Source organism: Euleptes europaea, chromosome 5 (genome assembly GCF_029931775.1).
Source record: "Euleptes europaea isolate rEulEur1 chromosome 5, rEulEur1.hap1, whole genome shotgun sequence".
NCBI classification, from domain to species: Eukaryota; Metazoa; Chordata; class Lepidosauria; order Squamata; family Sphaerodactylidae; genus Euleptes; species Euleptes europaea.
Window position 1 is genome coordinate 85,982,487 of NC_079316.1, and position 19,282 is coordinate 86,001,768.

Here is a 19,282-nt window from a genome sequence, read left to right on the forward strand (position 1 = left end):
TGAAAAATTAATTTTAAAAAATTTAAAAAGAGAAAATGTTTCTGCACTACAAATAACGTAAAAAGGGACGCTTAATTAGGCCATAGATTTCTTCCCCCAGTAATTATAGTATTTGTAGAAACTGGAATATAAATTTACAGTTTCTATCCCGTGCACATTTTCTTGGGAATCCGTCCCGTAATGTTCAAATCAGACTGAGTTTAACAAGATTTGCTCAGATTTAATTGTGATACACACAGATTCATCATGCTGAGTAATGTGCCAGCTCTGCCGCAATCCAGGCACAGAACTCTTGCTATGTGGAACTTTCATTCTGAATGCAAGCCAGACTCCAGGCAGTCTGTTTGCATTCAGAGAGAAAGCTCCACATAGATAATTTCAACTGGGCCATTGAGCTCACACAAAGTGTTGTGGGTAGCCATGGCCCACAACACTGAAACTGTCTCTATGAAACAGCATCAGGCCACAAAGCTATGCAGTAAGTTTGGCAATTTACACTAGATGAGCTGGGGAGAAAGGTTGGAGGTGCATCACACTCAGGTGAAACTCCTGTAGAAATTTCAATAAGATGGGCAAATTATTTAGTGGGGGTGGTGCATCTGTAAATTGTGTTAGAGTAAATGTTGAAAGCCATGCTCAAATGGAAATATCTGATGAATTTCTGAAACAAGTTGAAAGAATATTGATAAGGTGAGTGAAAGTGTTCTTACATCTCGATACCAGAGTTCCCTTATGCTTTAGCAGCTGCCCGCCAAGAGACACATGTTATCTTGTGGGTTTAGTATGTATTTATTTAATTGCACCCATCAGATGATAATCTTCACAGGTGGCTTACAATCAAAACCCTTAAAAAATTAATTCAAACAAATTCCAGATTAGAAGCCTTGAAATAAACAATATGTTACAAGAAAAAACTATGAAATGTAAAAAATCAATAAGTGGGCAATGAGTTAAATAAAAAAGAGACTGTTAATAAAACTACAGCAACCTAGCAGATCAACACAATAACAACACCTGTCCTACCATATCAGGTTCATTCACTTGTTCATTTTCCAACGTTACATATGCCATCAAATGGCAGCAAAGCCCTTCCCCTCTCTATATCAGACAAACAGGTCAGACCCTACACAAAAGAATAAATGGAAAGAAATCTGACATTAAAAAATCAGTGAGATAACATTTTAATCTCCCAGGTCATGCCACTGGTGACCTAAGAGTGGCAATCTTCAAACAAAGAAACTTCAAAAGGAAATTACAATGTTGAGCTCCAGTTATTTCACAAGGGTTGAATAGGGACATAGGATTTTTTATCTCACTACAGATGCTGATGTTCTGCCCCCAAGCATTTCCCCTCTGCTCTAATCAAGCTGATTACAATACACATTGAACTTTTGCATCCTTTACAAACATTCTTTACAATACCCTTTTCACCTTCTGACTAGGATAAAAGGACTCAGATATTTACTTCTGCTCTACTGCGTCTGACGAAGGGAGCTTTGACTCTTGAAAACATATACTCTGAAATTCTTGTTGGTCTTTAAGGTGATACTGGATTCAAATCTAACTGTTCTACTGCAGACCAACACTGCTACCCTCTGAAACATTCCTAAGGTATTATGGGTTAGCAAGATGCTAACAAAAGATAAAATTCTAAGGTGCCCACAGGATCACCAAACTTGAAGACCCAATTTTATCTTTTTTACCACATTTTACCACAAAATAGTCACTATGGGAAGCACGATCAATCACAAATTGGCTGCCCTGGGGGGTGCAGTCACAACATGTTAGGAAGTTACAAGGCACCATCCTCCTATGAGGACTCCCTGAAGGTACAAAAAGAAATATTGTCTTTGGAGATCTTCTGAAGCACCTCTGGCTCCAAGGAGGGAAAAGATATTGTCGAAGGCTTTCACAGTCAGAGTTCATTGGAGAGACACTGTCCTTCAGTGTCTCTCCTCTGAAGATGCCTGCCACAGCTGCTGGCGAAACGTCAGGAAAGAAAATACCAAGACCACGGTTACACAGCCCGGATAACCCACAAGAACCAGGGAAAAGATACTTTGGGGGGGAAGTGGGTATCAGAAAGCATATTGATGGACACTACAGAGCCCATGGGTATCATGTTGTGGATCACTGGGGGGAGGGTGTTTCCTGGACAGAATACAGGAACAACCCAAGCACATATAAGGTTTGTGTGTGATCACAAAGCCTATGCTTATCCACTGCTAAACTCTCTGGAGAACAGGGAGCTTTTACCCGTCTACATCACTACCATTTCCTCTTTCAAGAAAGGAACTCTTTTCTGCCAATGAGAAATTCATGGGTACTAAAGAATGGGTTGGCTACACTCCAAGGAAAGCAAGTTTTAAAGTTAATGAACTAGACAGTGAATAAAAGGAATGCCTACATATCCGATAGAAGAGAAGGAAAAGTATTCGGGTTGACAGCTCTGGGTTGAGCAATACCTAGGGATTTTGGGGATGGAGTGTGGGGAGGATGGGGTTTGGGGAGGACCTCAGCAGGGTATAATGCCATACAGTCTAACCTCCAAAGCAGCCATTTTCTTCAGGGGTTACTGATCTTGGTCATCTAGAGATTAATTGTAATAGTGGGAGATCTCCAGGTATCACTTGGAGGTTGGCAATCCTAAAAAGGATCCACCTGAAAGAATTTCCCTTAAGAAAGTTGTGTGTGTGTAAAGTGCCGTCAAGTCGCAGCTGACTTATGGTGACCCCTTTAGGACTGGTCTTATTACTACAATCTTACACAAAAGACAGCAGACTTGGGTATACGCCTACACACTAGACTGAAAACTATAGAGACTAGAAATGACTTTGAAGCTTTCTTTAAAGTTTCTTGGTCAGTTTTGGGTTTCTTTTCCATTCTATATTTCTCAAGACACAGGGGATTTTCTATAAAGTTAAGGGAAGACTTTTAACCACAGCCGTACAGCCAAGCAGTTGTATCATAAAAACAAATACCTCAATTTCACCAGCACTTAAAAAACAAACACAAAGATTTTATTTGACCTTGTGCTCTTAAAATGGTCAGTGTCACTACTGAGATTTCACTGGGGAGAAGCTATTTTCCAGGGATTTATTTTGCTTTCAGTAAAGCTTGCTGTTTTAGAAAGTTTATATTTTTCAAAGTGATAATGTGTTTTATTTCCAAGATCAAAGCAACAACAATGCAAAAAAAATATTTTAGGAGGTACTTGTAGAAAGAATGGAATTTGTCAGACAGGAATAACATTTAAAAGTATTTTAAAAGGTATCCAGAACTATTCTGGACAAAGGCTTCAAGGAAGCTGTTATAACATTATTGTTTTTGAAGCTGATTTTTAAATCATACCAGCTAGAGACATGTATTTTGCCAGCACTGTGGCAATATATACCTTGTTTTGAAGTTTGAATGTTGGGTATTTAAATAGGGCTTTAATTATGAATTTCTGAGGCCAGTTTTATTGTTGAGCTATAGATCTGTTGAGGAAAAAAACCTGTATACTTCTGTCTCTACCCACGTATCAACTATTGTCATAAGTTTATTCTTATGGGGACTGGGAACCAGAAAGTAATCACAAGCATATGAATCCAGTCTTTGACTTCAGTTTTATGACAGTAGGAGCCAGGGCTGTTTCTCACTCACTTTTAGTGGTCTGAGATCTTTTTCAACCCCGCTTTGTATATGATTTGTCTCTCCATATGGGACTATAATTCTACTTGGATGGCCTGATTCTCAACAAATTTGATCTACAGGTCTCTCAATCAAGCTGCATAAGACCCTGCAGTGTGTACTGATGAATGGTGTGGAGAAGGAAATAGCTGTCAGATGGAATTCTACTAATTGGAGTAGAAACAAGGGCCAGTGGCATATCAGTGATCAGTGTGGAAAACTAGAGTAGAATACAGTACAATGGAGAAATGTACCAATAGTTACATTAAATGACAAGCTGTTTGTCATATGGTTAGGGTACATGATTCCTAGTATATCAGTGCAGTAATTGCAGGAAACTAAACATCCCCCATGGAAAATGTAAATGCAAAATTCCTATTATTCCAGCAATTAGGCAGGGGCTCAAACAAAAAACATTTTTTTCTGACTCAGAAAGGTATCCCAATCTACACATTCAAAGTCTAGGAAAAGCCAAGTGGATGAAGACTGCCATAGCCAGTAGTTCAAGCAACATGAACTCAGAGAAAGGTACATATCAGAACCATTACTGGCCTGATTTTCATAAAATTATAATCAAATTTACATCAAACACTCACTGTAGAAATATACTACAGAAATATACTATAGAAATATACAGAAACAATGGAAACAGTTGTATAGTGGTTTCTTATACGGATTTTTCCAGCATAGTCTTATATGTTCGACAGGTACAGGGAAGATAATATGAACATAACTTGATACCATACAAGTCCATTCTGATTGCCACACTGGAACAACCATCGTGGTGGAAGGCAGCTACCATCATAGTCAACGAGCCAACAGCATTACTTTAAGCAGATGACTTTAGTCTATACACAGAAATAAAGTTTCTGGGATGCATAAGCTACATCCAGAGGCAGACTGGCCATTTAACTTTCAGGGAAATCTCCCAATGGGCCACTGACATAGAGGACCACTGGAGGCCAGGTGTAGGCCCAGTAAGCCCCAGTAGCTCTACCTGAGCCTCAGGGCCACTTGGCTCAGATCACTGGCAATGATGATCAGTATCAGCTCACCCACTGTCTCCTGTTTGAAAGAAGACTCAATGGATGAGTGAATGACAACTGCTGGGCTAAGTGGTCTCTGCTGCCACCTTGGCTTATAGTGCCACAAGGACCACCCAACTTGGCTTGTTCCAAGGCCACTTTTATTTCCTAGTCCACCTTATTGATATCTGGGATCAAAATGAAACTATTTGAAGAAAGCTTGCATAGAGGCAGATGTTGTCATCTTGGTGCAAAATTTGGCTTTTCACACTCAGCCTTGAGTACATGCATAAATACTAAACATAGGCAGACTAGCTCTGCAGCTGGCTACAGGCTGTAACAATATTGGAAATAAGTGCAAGGAGCAATGGAATACTAATCAAACTGCTGCTGTCTTTTTCTTTTCTTTTACCATTTCACTCCTGTGTACCTCGAAGCTTGAAGACACGTAACTATTTGAGACAAGAAGGTGAAAGAAACTGGTTGTTCAATTCGCCTGTAGAGTATAAGCCAAGAGACATTTTATTATTCAGAACAGACTGCACAGTTTTTGGCATGTGGAAAATCTATAATTATCTCTGAAAGAAAATGTACTTAAAGCTGGCAGACCCAAAGTCTTAAACGATCACTACAAAAACAAAACAAAACAAAAGCCCTACATCAGTCTTTTCCTACACTTGGTGGCATTGATAATTCAGTTGTTGGCACTCCTCTCATTTTCTAGCTACAAAATGCAAAACTGTGTGTGTTACTCCACAAGTTTATCAATCTCTTCATATGAAGGACATCAGAATTTCAAGAAGGACATCAATTTGTTCACACAGAATCTTGATTAATTATATTTCCTCTAAGAGAATATTCATGGAAATCATTTGGAAAGACCCTGCTTCATACAGAGTGCCACAGCAAACAATGAATGAAACCTCAAGCGCAAGTAGGATCTGAGACCTTCAGTTGAAAGAGTTGAGAAGAGGAGGTCACTATATGTACAATTCCAACAGAAAATATATCCATGCCAACGAACATAGATGTCACTGATTGCTCTAAAATGCATTCTTTTAAATATTCCTTGAGACTTCTTATCACGGGCCATCTTGGATAAACATAATAGGAGCACATGATAACATGTTATTATGAAGAATGGTAATGGACAAAAATCGTATCAGGCTGAATCAATTAACCTATAACTTGTATACAATGATCCCAAATAGAGCAGTAGACAATCCAAGGGTAAGCTGTAACTGTGAGCTTGTCTTTTTAAAAAAAATTCAGTTTACATCTCCAGTAGGGAACCAGTCAACTCTAGTATTCATTTATACAAGGTATCTTTCACATATGTAAGCATTAGGATGGGATGAAAGCATTCTCTGTAAACATAATATTAGGTATATTTTGATGGCTTGTTTTAATAATGATAATTCTTTGTTTTTATGATTTTATTGTACTGTTTTGCTTTGTGATTTGCCTCTAGCAGGTTTCTGGGGAAGCACCATATACACTTTCTAAATAAACAACACTCAGTTGCATCATGAATCATGCAGCAGTAGAAATACAGATGATGGAACGGTTACAAACATAATGGGGTTGGATCCAGTGCAAGAACCGCACAAGGTCCACAACAAGGATTTCCAGTGTTTCATGCTCCCCAGTAGCCATTTCCAGTCCCAGGAAAGTTTATTCCCAGGGCTAGGGAAGCCATGTAGAATAATAGGTGAGCAGGAAGCCATGCTGACTAGGTAGTACATCACTCAACCTCAAGTTCCTTCTCCCATAACATTATAAAGTGTTCAGGGCTTAATCAAGCCAATTTCCCTCATCCTCTATTGCCCCCATTCTCTTTAACTGACACTCAATGTTACATACTTTCAGAAGGGCAATGATTATGTTCAGTTGTTATCAGATCATTTCAAAGGTGTTGTTTCTGTAAGTTGTAATATTTTCCAGCATGAGAAAAAAAGTAGAAATCCCTGCTTTGTCTATGGGTGGCCCTATTCAAGTGCCCTAAGGATAGGCACGGGGCCATTAAGTGTGCTATTAGAAAGTGTAATGACACTGGGATTGAAATCCATCAAGCAATGTGCTGAACCAGTGTGGCAAGGTGCATAGATTGTCAACATGGATCAAGGGGAACTTGGTTTAACAATATTTTTGGACAAAGGCTACAAAACAAATCTTGTAGGTGGTAGATGGATGGGATTAACTAAATATTTTAGCAGATTAACTAAATATCTTAGCAGTTTTTCAGAGGCACAGAATTTTCAGTGGACCTACTGTTTTTAAAGCTTTTAGTGACTAACCAATGGTTTGATGGATAAAACCTTGCACAAAATGGTGGCTTAGATATTTAGAGTTTTCATTTTAAAGAACTACACACTTGTTGGTAAGCAGCACCTTGATTTCTGTTTCATTACTTAGCTATCTCACAACATCTCACTGTTGCCATTAATACTGCTGTATGTAAGAACTCACATTATAGCATCAAATAATCAGATATAATAGAGCAGGAAGGCAAACAGTTGATGTGACTGACATAGCAGAGATCACAAAATTCATTGCAAGTTGCTCCTTGTGTCCCCTGCACTACGCAAACCCAGCTGTTAATGGTCCCACCTGTACATGAAGAGTAACAATCTTGCTATTATAAACAATTGGGTTAAAAATCTGTACTCTTGACAAGGGGCAAATAACACAGCTCTTTCAATACTCTTGGGAGGCCTTTCTTTGAAAGATTGGCAGTCGGGGGGCAATTTATCCTGTACAAACAGTCAGGTTCCAAAAGCTGCTTCCATGGATATTACAGATAAAAAAACAAAAGATTGTGTAGGCTTTAACATAGAATACTTTCTCATAGTTGCATTATTAGCAATTAATTCCCAGGAGGGATAGAACTACATACATTTTTAAACAAATTGTGCTCTTCTCAAAGGAGTGCATTAAATTATGCTGGGCCCCTTAATCTCCCCAGTCAAAGATAAATAAAAACACACCCCATGTTGATTCTTTGCTTGCCGCCAATGTATCAAGCTGCTTTAGCGCTCCTAAAAGAAATAATTACATTACAGATGTAATCTGTTTTATTTTGCTTTTTTACATCAGACGTGATTATAATGAAAACCAGCTGAAGGTAATTGTGCCACAAAAACAGGCCAAAAACCTTCTTACAAGCTACATTTACCACTGATCTCGCAGATGCTTTATTCTGCTCCATTCAATGAGATGTCACTGCCTTTAAAACTGTCAACACTAATCAATCAAACACACCTTTGTAATCTAAGAGTTAAATATTTACTATTTGGGATGATGCACTGGGTATTTTCCTCCTTTGCAATACAGAATAAAGCAAGACCAAAAAGGGAAACAACCCAGATTAAAAACAACCAGTGCATCATGAGCACCTGTAAATTGAGGATTATTATACTAGAACATATGAAGTTGCCTTTTACTGAGTCTGGTCGTCTTGCCCAGTATTCTGACCGGCAACATCTCTCCAAGGCTCAGACAATCATTTCCTAGTGCCGCTATCACCATTTTCTATGCAAACTATGTGCTCTGCCACCCTCATTCCCTAAAGGAGGGGGGGAACAGCCACAATGGCAACAGGAACACAGTGGGTTGGATCCAGTGGTAAAATTCTGTTACTGGAAGGGAGGCTAATTTTTGCTGATTCCCCCCACCCACTGCAGATCCCAGTTTGCCTCTGATGATGTTTATTAGGGTCCCCTGAAGATATTGAGTGCATTTATGAAATTATTCTTATTTTATGTTTGTACTGCTGCATATAGACACAACAACAAAATACACATCTACATGTCTGAAGAATATTCACATGAAGAATTAGCTGTATGTCTCTTTGAACTGGTATCTAGGAAAAGATTGGGGCACCATTTTAGGGTGGAGCTTTCTTAAAATGGTACATGTTTGTCACACTTAATGGGAAATAAATGCCTTTGAATTGAGCTAAACGTCCTTTAAAAATAGTCCATCATTCGACATGGAATGGATGCTGTTTCTTCTGGAACTTTTTGATATTTATGATTCTGCTGCCATACCTGCAAGGTTGTTCCTGCTGTGATCTTGAGGATTCAACAATATGTTCTACCAACTCACTAAGGCTGATCTATCAGGGTAAATCACATGCTGAATCTGGTATTTTGAATAGAATTGGAAGCACTTTCTACAATATTACTTCTCAATCTTCTAAGAAGACTAAAGTTTCTGAAGTTTCTGTAATTGAGTTAAGAACAAGCTGCTCACCCTCTTGCAACCTAAGCATTCTAAGTGGAATCACTGTAACAAATAGCTAACTAAGAGAGAAACATGAAACTAGGCCTACCCAAGTTGAGATGCACATCTGGGCTTAAAGTAGCCTTGTGGACATATATGCCTGATCTACCAAGGACTCAACTGTTTGCTATTGTCTGCTCAGGACTGCAAAATCAAGAATGCTGTCAAGCACCAGGCAGACCCCAGTACAAAAGTGTTAATGTGCCTTTAGATTAGTGGGTCACAAACAGTGCAGGTCTGTGCCACAGCATTTGACCCAAATGTAGATAAGGAATTACTTCAAGTAAGAAGGGAGGGAAAGGCCAATCCCTCTGTACTTACGGGGGCAGTAAGCTCTGGCAAACTCGCTTGGTACGTGAGTGGCCGACAGTCCCGAGTATTGTAAACTAATATACATGGAAGGAACATGGGTCCAAGGTCATCCCCATCAAGAACATCGACAGTGAGGGTGGTTGTACTTGTTCTTCGTTCCATAAGATTTTGAGCCCGGTCCTGTAAAAGGAGTGGGGGAGTGGGTGGAAACAAAGAATAGGCTTTCCAAACTGCTCCTATGATTTCTTCAAAGAACTGTTAATAGCAATCACCATTAATGGATATCACCATACATAAGACATGTTAACATGCATGGGAAAATCCAGTCATAATGTGCAATCTCAGGAATATGATATAAGATGTTGCAAAGACAGACAGGGTTAAGACAGACAGATCACAATGGGTAGCTGCATCTGTCTGTAGCAGTAGAAAAAAGCAAGAGTCCAGTAGCACCTTAAAGACTATCAAAATTTCTGGTAGGGTATGAGCTTTCATGAGCCATAGCTCACTTCTTCAGATAACAAGGGAGTGCTGGTTCAACAGGCATGCTGGAATCACTAGAACCAACCAGAAGTTGGGCTTTATTTTTTGCCCTTGGGGTGGCCAAAGAGGCTGAAGTTGGCCTTGAAAAACCACTTTACTTTAATTGTTTTTCTTCTCTTTGATATCTTTCCTCCCATCACTGATTTACCTTCTCCCTCAAACATTCCTTTCCTTAATCTTCCACTTATATCTTATTTTAAGATGCATCTTTCTTCCCCTCTTCAGAGTCCCCGCATCTCTTCTATTTCTGACATTCTGGCATGACACACGGAACAAAAAACTGCACAGTGCGTAATCTGGATGCATTGGCCACAACTTGTCTTGGAAGTCAAATGAACTATTGTAAAGAAATCTAATATTAGCAATTGTAAAATGGAAATATCAAGCCTTTGTGAGAAATTCTACTTTGAAATTAAACGGAAGGATTTCCCCCCCAGCATTATTTGAGCAAAAAAATATAGACCAGGCTCTGTGACAAAATCTCCTGTGTTGTAAATTCGGAGCTGATAAGCTTTGTTTTCCACACATAACAAGGACAGAATTTAATCCTCTGTATCTCCAAAAAAGAAAAAATGTGTAGCTTTTATAACAGAATCGCTTATCAGCAGAGCACACCAGTATGTGCACTATATATTCTGCTTACTGACAGAGGAATTCATAAATTCTCATTGTGGCTGTTCTAGTGGGAAGGAAAATCTTGGACATGAAAACAAAATTAAGAAACCAGACGGTTACAACACAGCATGCTTACATAAAAGAAGCAGGTTAGTAGGTGTCTGAGATGCTCAGCACCTAGACTAAGGTTGCCAACATCCAGTTAGTAGCTGGAGATCTCCTGCTATTACTGATCTCCAGATGATAGAGATCAATTCACCTGCAGAAGATGGCCGCTTTGGCAATTGGACTCTATGGCATTGAAGTCCCTACCCTCCCCAGACTCCACCCTCCTCAGGCTCTGCCCCAAAAACCTCCCAACAGTGGCAAAGAGGGACTTGGCAAACCTAACCTAGACACATGTCCCATTTTTAACTAATACCCATGTGCTCTGTACTCAGGTATAAAAAGGTAAAAGGTAAAGGTCCCCTGTGCAAGCACCGGGTCATTCCTGACCCATGGGGTGACGTCACATCCTGACGTTTCCTAGGCAGACTTTGTTTACGGGGTGGTTTGCCAGTGCCTTCCCCAGTCGTCTTCCCTTTACCCCCAGCAAGCCGGGTACTCATTTTACCGACCTCAGAAGGATGGAAGTCTGAGTCAACCTTGAGCCGGCTACCTGAAACCAACTTCCGTTGGGATCGAACTCAGTTTGTGAGCAGAGCTTGGACTGCAGTACTGCAGCTTACCACTCTGCGCCACGGGGCTCTTAGGTATATGAATTCAAAATACTTAGGTATATGAATCCAAAATATATTTTCCTAAGTGGCCTTGAAAGGGGGCCGTGTTAGTCAATAATTACAGACAACAGTAAGAGCTATTGACTAACAAACAACAAAAACCAGACAGTGCTCCAAACTGTGACTCTTTTTCAGTGGACGTATAAGAAAAGTACAGGCAATATGCGAGTAACATGCAGAAGGCTGTTCAGAATGAGAAGTTTATTAGGTATGATTTCAAATAATGTCATGCAAAATTAAGAAGTTGAATGGGAAGCCCTTTCTTGCTTTCAAAGTAAATGGAAGACACCAATCAACAGGCATCTTAGATAAAATACATACATCATTTTATTTCTCAGCCTGCAATGTTTTCTATATATTACTTCAGGAAACTACTTAAGAAACACACATTTGGCAAATGTCACCTCACTTCAGTAAGCTGCATTTCAGAGCTAAAAGAACAGGTTAAACTGCAGCTATTCAATCAGTTTCACAACAAATTAAAGTAAAAAAAATTGCTAAGTGGCATCCGGGGTGAATCGGGGTAGCCACTTAACTTAATATGGCAGTTAACAAAGGTTGTACAATTGAGCAGTGATGTGAGGGTGGCAGACACAGCAGGACCAGGCTGAGATGCATGAATGGGTGGCAGAGGACCAGGCAGGATGGTTCAGCCAGTTTCCAGCCATGGGGGTTGCTCGATGGCGGCAGGACCAAGTAGTGCCCATGGCTGAAAATTGCTCCCTGCTTCTCCACTCCCTGCTCTTGCACAAGAGCGAGTGGTGAAAGAGCAGGCAGGGTGTCCAAGCTGGTTTCGGGCCAGGGACTACGCTCTCTCTGAGGCAGCATGAGCAGGAAGCACCCAGGCTCAGAAGTGCTTCCTGCCCCTCCTCCACCTTCTGTCATTAGGGTTGCCAAACGCCAGGTACTGGCTGGAGATCTCCTGCTATTACAACTGATCTCCAGCTGATAGAGATCAGTTCACCTGGAGAAAAATGGCCACTTCGGCAATTTGACTCTATGTTATTGAAGTCCCTCCCCTCCTCAAACCATGCCTTCCTCAGGCTCCATCCCCAAAACCTCCCACCGGTGCCAAAGAGGAACCAGACAACCCTATCTGTCATGCAAGAGCAAGGGGAGGAAGAACATGAAGAGCTTCTTGGCCATCACTTGGCCTTGGGTGCTCACTCGGCAGCAGCACAACCTGGCAGCACCCATGATGGGGACCCACTCCTTGACTCTTTGCTCTTACTTAAGAGCAGGCTGAAGTGGAGCAGATTATAAGCTGGCATGCCAGTTAACCGGTATGCCAGATAACACAGCTTTTATCTATTGCTGAGTGTGTCAGTCTGTGAAACTCAGTGGCATCTTAAAAACAATTTTGCTGTTCCTCAGAAATGTTAGCGACAGTTACATTAATACTTAAAAATCAAGAATTGTTTTAAGTAGTTTATAATAATATTTACTTGGCCTATAAAAAGTAGCCCAACTTTCATAATTCCAAGATTTATAATTCCTTTTGCCAAAAGACTGCTTTGTGACCCAACACCAATACATCTTTTAATTCAATGATCATGAAAAAGATTGCTTTGCAAGCCAATGAAGGGCTGTCTGGGTTGTATTGTACCAAATTTCCCTTCAATCTCACCTAATTTCTTTCCTTTCTGAAACCCCAGTCTCACAAAGCTTTTGTTCACATGAGTTCCTCACTCTACAGCATTGTCTTTTCAGATTTCATATGGGGATTTCTTTCTTCTTTCACCCACAGAAAAGCTGGTAGCATACAACCCATTTTGTCACTGGATGATATTGCTAATGATCTGAATCTCAGTGTGAACTGAAATATAAGCTATTCCTGATATATGAGAGTTCAATCAAACATGTAGGCTATCACGGGCAGCCCATTCCTGAAGTGGGGGGGGGGAGATAGGTGGCAGACAGAAGCGACACTGCCGTGCCAGCTCCACAAAGGTTTCTGCCCAAAAAATAAAGGTTAAAATTGCATTTTTAAAAACCCAGTAACACTTGGCTATGTTACCTCAATGCCAGCTGTTTTGCTGGCATAGCAACACTGCAGCATAGAGGGTTCCCAGGCTGAATGGGGTTTGGAAATTGACTAATGTCAGCTCTGCCCCGGGGATGCCCCCTGATGCTGGCGCAGGCACCTGCTTCCAGGTTTTTGCTGCCTGTGCAGCAGAGCCGGAGACTGAGTCCCGCACTGCTGCTTTGCTCTGTGGTGCTGGCGTTAGTGCCCCTGCGCCGGAGTTGGTGCCATTTTATCACAGCACAAAGGGGCACAGATTGCACGCTTAATGTTGCAAAAATCAGCACATGAAGACATATGTGTAAATTCATCATTAGGAAATAACAAGTGAAACACTGACTCGGAAACTTACCCATCAAATATTTAAAAAAACAGAAAAAATGTTGCTCTTCCTCCAAAACATATGTGACAGCTATAGTGACAAACAACACCAATAATTTTTTTAATGTAGTTTATACTCACATTGGCTTGGACAATGACAAAGTAACGGGTCTTTTCTTCATAATTCAGCCTCTCACGCAAAACTACTGCTCCAGACAGTGTAAGAGGAATGTCAAAAGTCCCATTTGATGTCTGAAAAATTTACAAGGAAAAAAAAAAGGAGGAAAAGGATCACAAGAAACAATGATATAATGACCAATAAATAGTAATCAGTGGCACTGGCAACACTTTCACTGACTTTCCCTACCACCAAGAATGAACTCCACATATTCAAACTATTTGTAATATCCTCACTAGTATTACTATTTTTAATCATCAAAGTTAGTTATGCTTTACTTCTCCCAAAAGAATGCAGTGAGTTTCCACATAAACAGGGTGACGGAAATTTTTGAAACAAGAATGCATAATTTATTAAGAAAGGAAGAATTTTGGCAAATGACAGTGTAGAGCCGTATTCCTAATTGGACCAGAGCAAAATTTGGTATAAGTACAGTATCTTCCTGCACAGATTAATATGTGCATCATGGTGTAGTGGTTAAGGTGTTGGTCTAGGACCTGGGAATGTAGCCCTGTGACTCACCGAGAGGGCTCTTTCCGCTCCAGGGAAAACCAGGTTTGAATCCCCCACTTATGCCATGCAAGCTTGCTGGGTGACCCTGGGCCAGTCACACTCTCTCAGCCCTGACCTTGGCTAGTATTTGGATGGGAGACCTCCAAGAGGTACCAGGGTCATGGAAGCAGGCAATGGCAAACCACCTCCAAACAACTCTTGCCTTGAAAACTCTATGGGGTCTCCATAAGTCAGCTGTGACTTGACAGCAAAACAACAACATGGGTATCTGAATAGGTGTAGGTTGGAGCTGGTAGGTAGGTCGGCAATATCCTGACCACTACCACCATTGTCCACATGATCACCTGTACATGCTTCAAATGTCTGCATGGGTGCTCCAGTCTGGTCTAAGGGATTTTCTACAATGGTCGGTTATGCATGGGTACTTCCACTCACATTCACCCCCGGTCTGTCTCAGTTGTTCCTTGGAGTTATGCATGAGTTTTCCATCCACTAGAGATGACTTTGCTGCCAGCCTTCACAAATCGCGGGACTTCCCATCCCTCTATTAACCCGATTCTTCCATCTCCGCTGAGCTCAGCCTGCTTGAAATCTCCACGCATAAGGCAAAGCGCAGGACACCGAAGCTTGCGGGAGGGACATTTCTCTCACAGAAAGAACTACAGCCAATTAAAAGCGTGTCAAGAGGCAGGGATTCAAATGCTTCTTGCTTCCTGCTTCCTGGGAGTTCTTTCTGAGCAGAAGAGAGGCATTTAGAAATGAGGCTTGGTTTTCTCCCCTCCCCAATTCCTTTTAGGGAGCTCCATTTTGGTTTTGGTTTTTAAAATGCTTTTTGACCTGGCACTTGGGTTTCTCGGGGCGGGGGGGAGGACTTCTAAGCACTACAGCCAAGTACAAAGAGCCATTTTAAGGGGCAGGGACTCACAAGCTTCTTGTTTTAAACTTGGAGACTGCTGGTGCATAGCTTCACGAGAAGAAACTGTGGATCCTGCGAGCAACAAACCTCAGGTAAAACTCCCATGCATAAGCAACTAATGTGTCAGCAGCTGCCGCGTGTTACTGGAGAGGTCAGGGGTGGCGGCTTTACTCTTCTGGCTATCTGGGGCAGCTGCAAGAGACAGTTATTACAAATAACCTTTTGGGAAGCCTTAGCTTGCCCCCAAAGGGGGAATAACTTGATAGTGAGCATGAAGGTTTTTTTAGATGAGTATTTTAATATGGTTTTAATGTACATCATATTTGTTTCAAATATTGCTTTATCTAATTGCTCTTATATCATTGTTACCTGCCTTGAGTCCTGAGATGCTTTGGAGAAAGGCATGTATATTAATATTTTAAATGAGGATAAAGTGTGGCACAATCATGAACTTTCTTTTGCTGAAGAAATAACAGAACTTTTTAGGCACAATGAAGAATTAAGACTCCTTTATCCATAGCTTTAGCTTTATCACTCTTCATGGGGAAAGGGTGCATTCACAAGGAAAGGTAACCAGGGAAGAACTTCAAGAGTAATCACACTTCAGTTAGATTCTTTTTTTTTATTAAGAGAAAATGAGAATATAACAATAAAAGAAAATGGAAATATAACATTACTAAAATACTACTTCAGTTAGATTTCTGTGTTTGTGTGTGTGCAACACAAACTCACTTCACTTTTTGTGAAGAAATCAAATGGCCACACAGTCATGCCTAAAGAGCTCATCAGGACTACTGATCATTTCAGAATTTGTTATAAGCCAGAGAACTTTGAGGACATGGGCATATCCATTGTGACTGTATCTGTCGTTCAGCGGTAGAACACTTGCATTGCATGCAGAAAGTCTTAGGTTCAATCCAAAGAATCTCCAGTTGAAAGGATCAGGTCGCAGGTGATGTGGGAGATATCTACCTGAGACCCTCAGAGCCACCACTCAGAACAGACCAGTAGTCTGACTCATTATCAGGCAACTGTACAAGGCAGCTCCTTTTGGTCATATCAGTGTGTTTACCAGGAGAACAGCACTTTCTATGGAAACCATAGAGTTTCGGCCAAGATCACTAGAGCGTCCGCATCGCTTCCGGGTAAACCTGGAAGTGAAGTAGCCGCACCACGCTAGGTGTGTGCACATGCTGCGTCAGGCGCACATGCACATTGTGCGCTGCAAGCACAGCCCTGCAAAGCTCCCGCCGGTAGAGCTACGGGGCCTGGCAAGCCTAATCATGATGGCCCCCACCCGTACTTTGAAGTCAGACAGTCAAGACATGTGATTATAGCCTCTTCTGCTCTCTTCAAGAACTAGGCCTAGCTCATGATAAAAGTTATATTCTGCACACACACAAAAAAATGCTCCCTCAGTGCATTCCTGAAGGTGGGAGCGAACTGCGGCAGCCGGGACAGCGCAGCTGAGAAGCCTTTTTTCCAAAATAAAAACAGGGGAAAGGCTTTTTTCCCCCATAGGGGAAAGCAGACCTGCGCCACCAGCAAAGGAGGCAAAGGACTGCCGCCATCCTGGGAGACGTTCCTGGGGCGAAAGGGGTTTGGAAGCTGCCTAACAGAAACTCAACCCTTAGAACGCCCCGGGAGCACCTCCCGGAACACAGGTGGAGGACTTGCACTGGAAGAATGCTAATGGGAGGCCTTGCCAGCACCTGAGCTCCATGCTGCAGCCGTGGTCCAGCATAACAGCCCATTCCTGAGAATGGGGCCAAAGGTTTTGTGGAGGCAGCGTGAACTCACCACCAGCGTACGTGTGTGTAAATGCGTGGAGAGGCCACACCGGCGCAGGGGGGCGTTCTAGGGGTGGGCCAGGGGGAGGAGCCGCCGGCCACTTGTGCCAGCACCGGGAATGGTGGTGCTTCACCTGCTTTTTAGCAGGCGCAGCCTCGCTATTCTCCATGGGGTGAAAGGCCCTGGTTAAAAACAAATAAACAGCGAAACGGCTTTTTTTTTGTTTAACGGCATACGGGGAACAACTTAGGAAGAGGTGCCACTGCGCCTCTTCCCCGCCGTCCCCATACGCCTCACCTTATGAATGGGCTGCTAGTGGCCTAACCCTGGTATTTGTGCAAGTTTGCACAGCACAAGTGGCACGGGCACCAGTGTAGGGGTCACGCCGGCTCCTAAGAGTATTCGCCTCCCTCTTCAGGAATGCACTGTCTGTCTCTTGAAACATTACTGATAATGTCTCCCAAAGACTGCTGGTTTTCCACAGGCCAAAGAATGTTTTTGCCTGATAACAGTATGCATAAGGATATCAACAGGGGACAATCACTCTCCCAATCAACTTCCATGAATGCTGCACTTCTGCCAAATGTTTGCTTCTCCAGTTCTGCAAAATATCTATCACAACAGGGGCTCCAATAATAGTTTACAATAATAAGCACCCTAAAATGATAACAGTAATTCCTCATTTTGTTCCATTAAAATGCACTGAATTTTACATCTCTTTTATTATTGCCTTCATGCTGCCACTGATAATTCAGAGCTTGAACATAACAATAACCATCTAAAATGTTCATGCAGTCTTAAAAAAAATGTAGCATTTTGAGATGTAAATAAATGGTTCAGAAAACCAAGAATTGGTCATATAGTACCAATTTTGGTCCTGAATCTGGTCTACCATTTTGACTTTCTGATAAATAAAAAAGATAAATATATATTAGTATTTGAAATAAACCATTCCCTCCAAAAACAGGCAGTCTGAAGCATCACCAGTTCAACCGGCACACTAGGACACCTTTTATGAAATGTTATCACTTAAATTAATTTAGCTTTAACATATGCTCTATTTTACTTGTTACCATCACGACTAGTTTGATAGAATGATTAGCACAGTTTTGAAAATGGTAAAAAAGACAAAGTAGCCAAGGGATGTACTGCTACATAATGCTGATACAACCACAAACACAATATGAACAGTGAGACTGGTACACTTCATTAGATCATCTAGCACTTTTTTGGTCATTTCCTCACTATGGCAAGGAAAGACAGTCTTGTAGTGGGGCATAGGAGCTCATGCACCCTCCCCAATGCTACTAGAATCTTTTGTACAGATAAGACCCACTCACAAAATCTCACCCTTTATTCAAGGTTGAATTGCATGAGAAGCCAACTTCTTTGTATCATTCTGGGTACATGAACCCTAGTTTCATTAAAGATTCTAACTGTGACAGGGATACAACCACATCCTTCATCTACGGTAATGTAGAATTAATCTGCATGATCATATGACCCATGAATATGTTTATTTAGTTACTTCATTTATACCTCACCTTTCTCCCCAATGGGCACCTAAAACAATTTATATTATTCCCTTCTCCATTTTATCCTCATAACAACCCTGTGAGGTATGTTAAGCTAACAGTGTGACTGGTCTAAGGTCACCCAGTAAATTTCCATGGCAAAATGGGGATTCAAACCTCAGTCTCTCAGATTGTAGTCCAACATTCTATCCACAACACAACCTTGCCTATACATGCAAATCTTAATCCCATTACCCATATAAGTCAGAGCACTGGTGTGCTTGGGGCTTAAATACTAGGCAGGAGCACAGACATGAGACGAGGAAGCACTTGGCATTCTATTCCTTTGTTTTAGAATCCCCAAAGTACTTCAAGGAAGACACGTTATTCATGGCACATTCACTCAGCAGAACAAGGAATTTGGCCTGATTCACCAGACTCACTGCCTCATACACTCTTTACCAAGACAGCAGAGCAGTTATGATTACACTCATTCCTTCCTGATTAGTGCTGGAAGGCAGCAGAGTGGGGGGCATGGCTTCTATGCCCTGGTTGCTTGGCCGTGCAGGGCAACTGGCTAGCCACTGTGTGAAAGAGATGGAGCATTGCTCTGATCCTTCAGACACTACCTGTGTTTTTATGTTCACTTCCCCCTCACCCCACTGCATCTGGCTCATAAACATTCTCCTCTCCTTGAATCAACTCATCTGGTCATAGTGCTCTATGCTTCAGTTGGCTTGACTACTGTAATGCCCTTGAAGAACTTCCATAACTTCAGAATGCAGCGCCCTGATAA

General features: G+C 41.5%; 1 protein-coding gene across 1 annotated transcript in view; it reads right to left on the reverse strand.

The window, feature by feature from the left end:
* Nucleotides 1–19,282, reverse strand: part of PCDH15 (protocadherin related 15) — a 558,859-nt gene that overhangs the window by 277,000 nt on the left and 262,577 nt on the right. Inside the window, exons 8-9 of the mRNA XM_056849418.1 lie at nt 13,716–13,826; nt 9,303–9,473 (exon numbers count right to left, since the gene is read on the reverse strand). Of these exons, the coding sequence (XP_056705396.1) occupies nt 9,303–9,473; nt 13,716–13,826 (282 nt within the window). The remainder of the gene's footprint in view (nt 1–9,302; nt 9,474–13,715; nt 13,827–19,282) is intronic.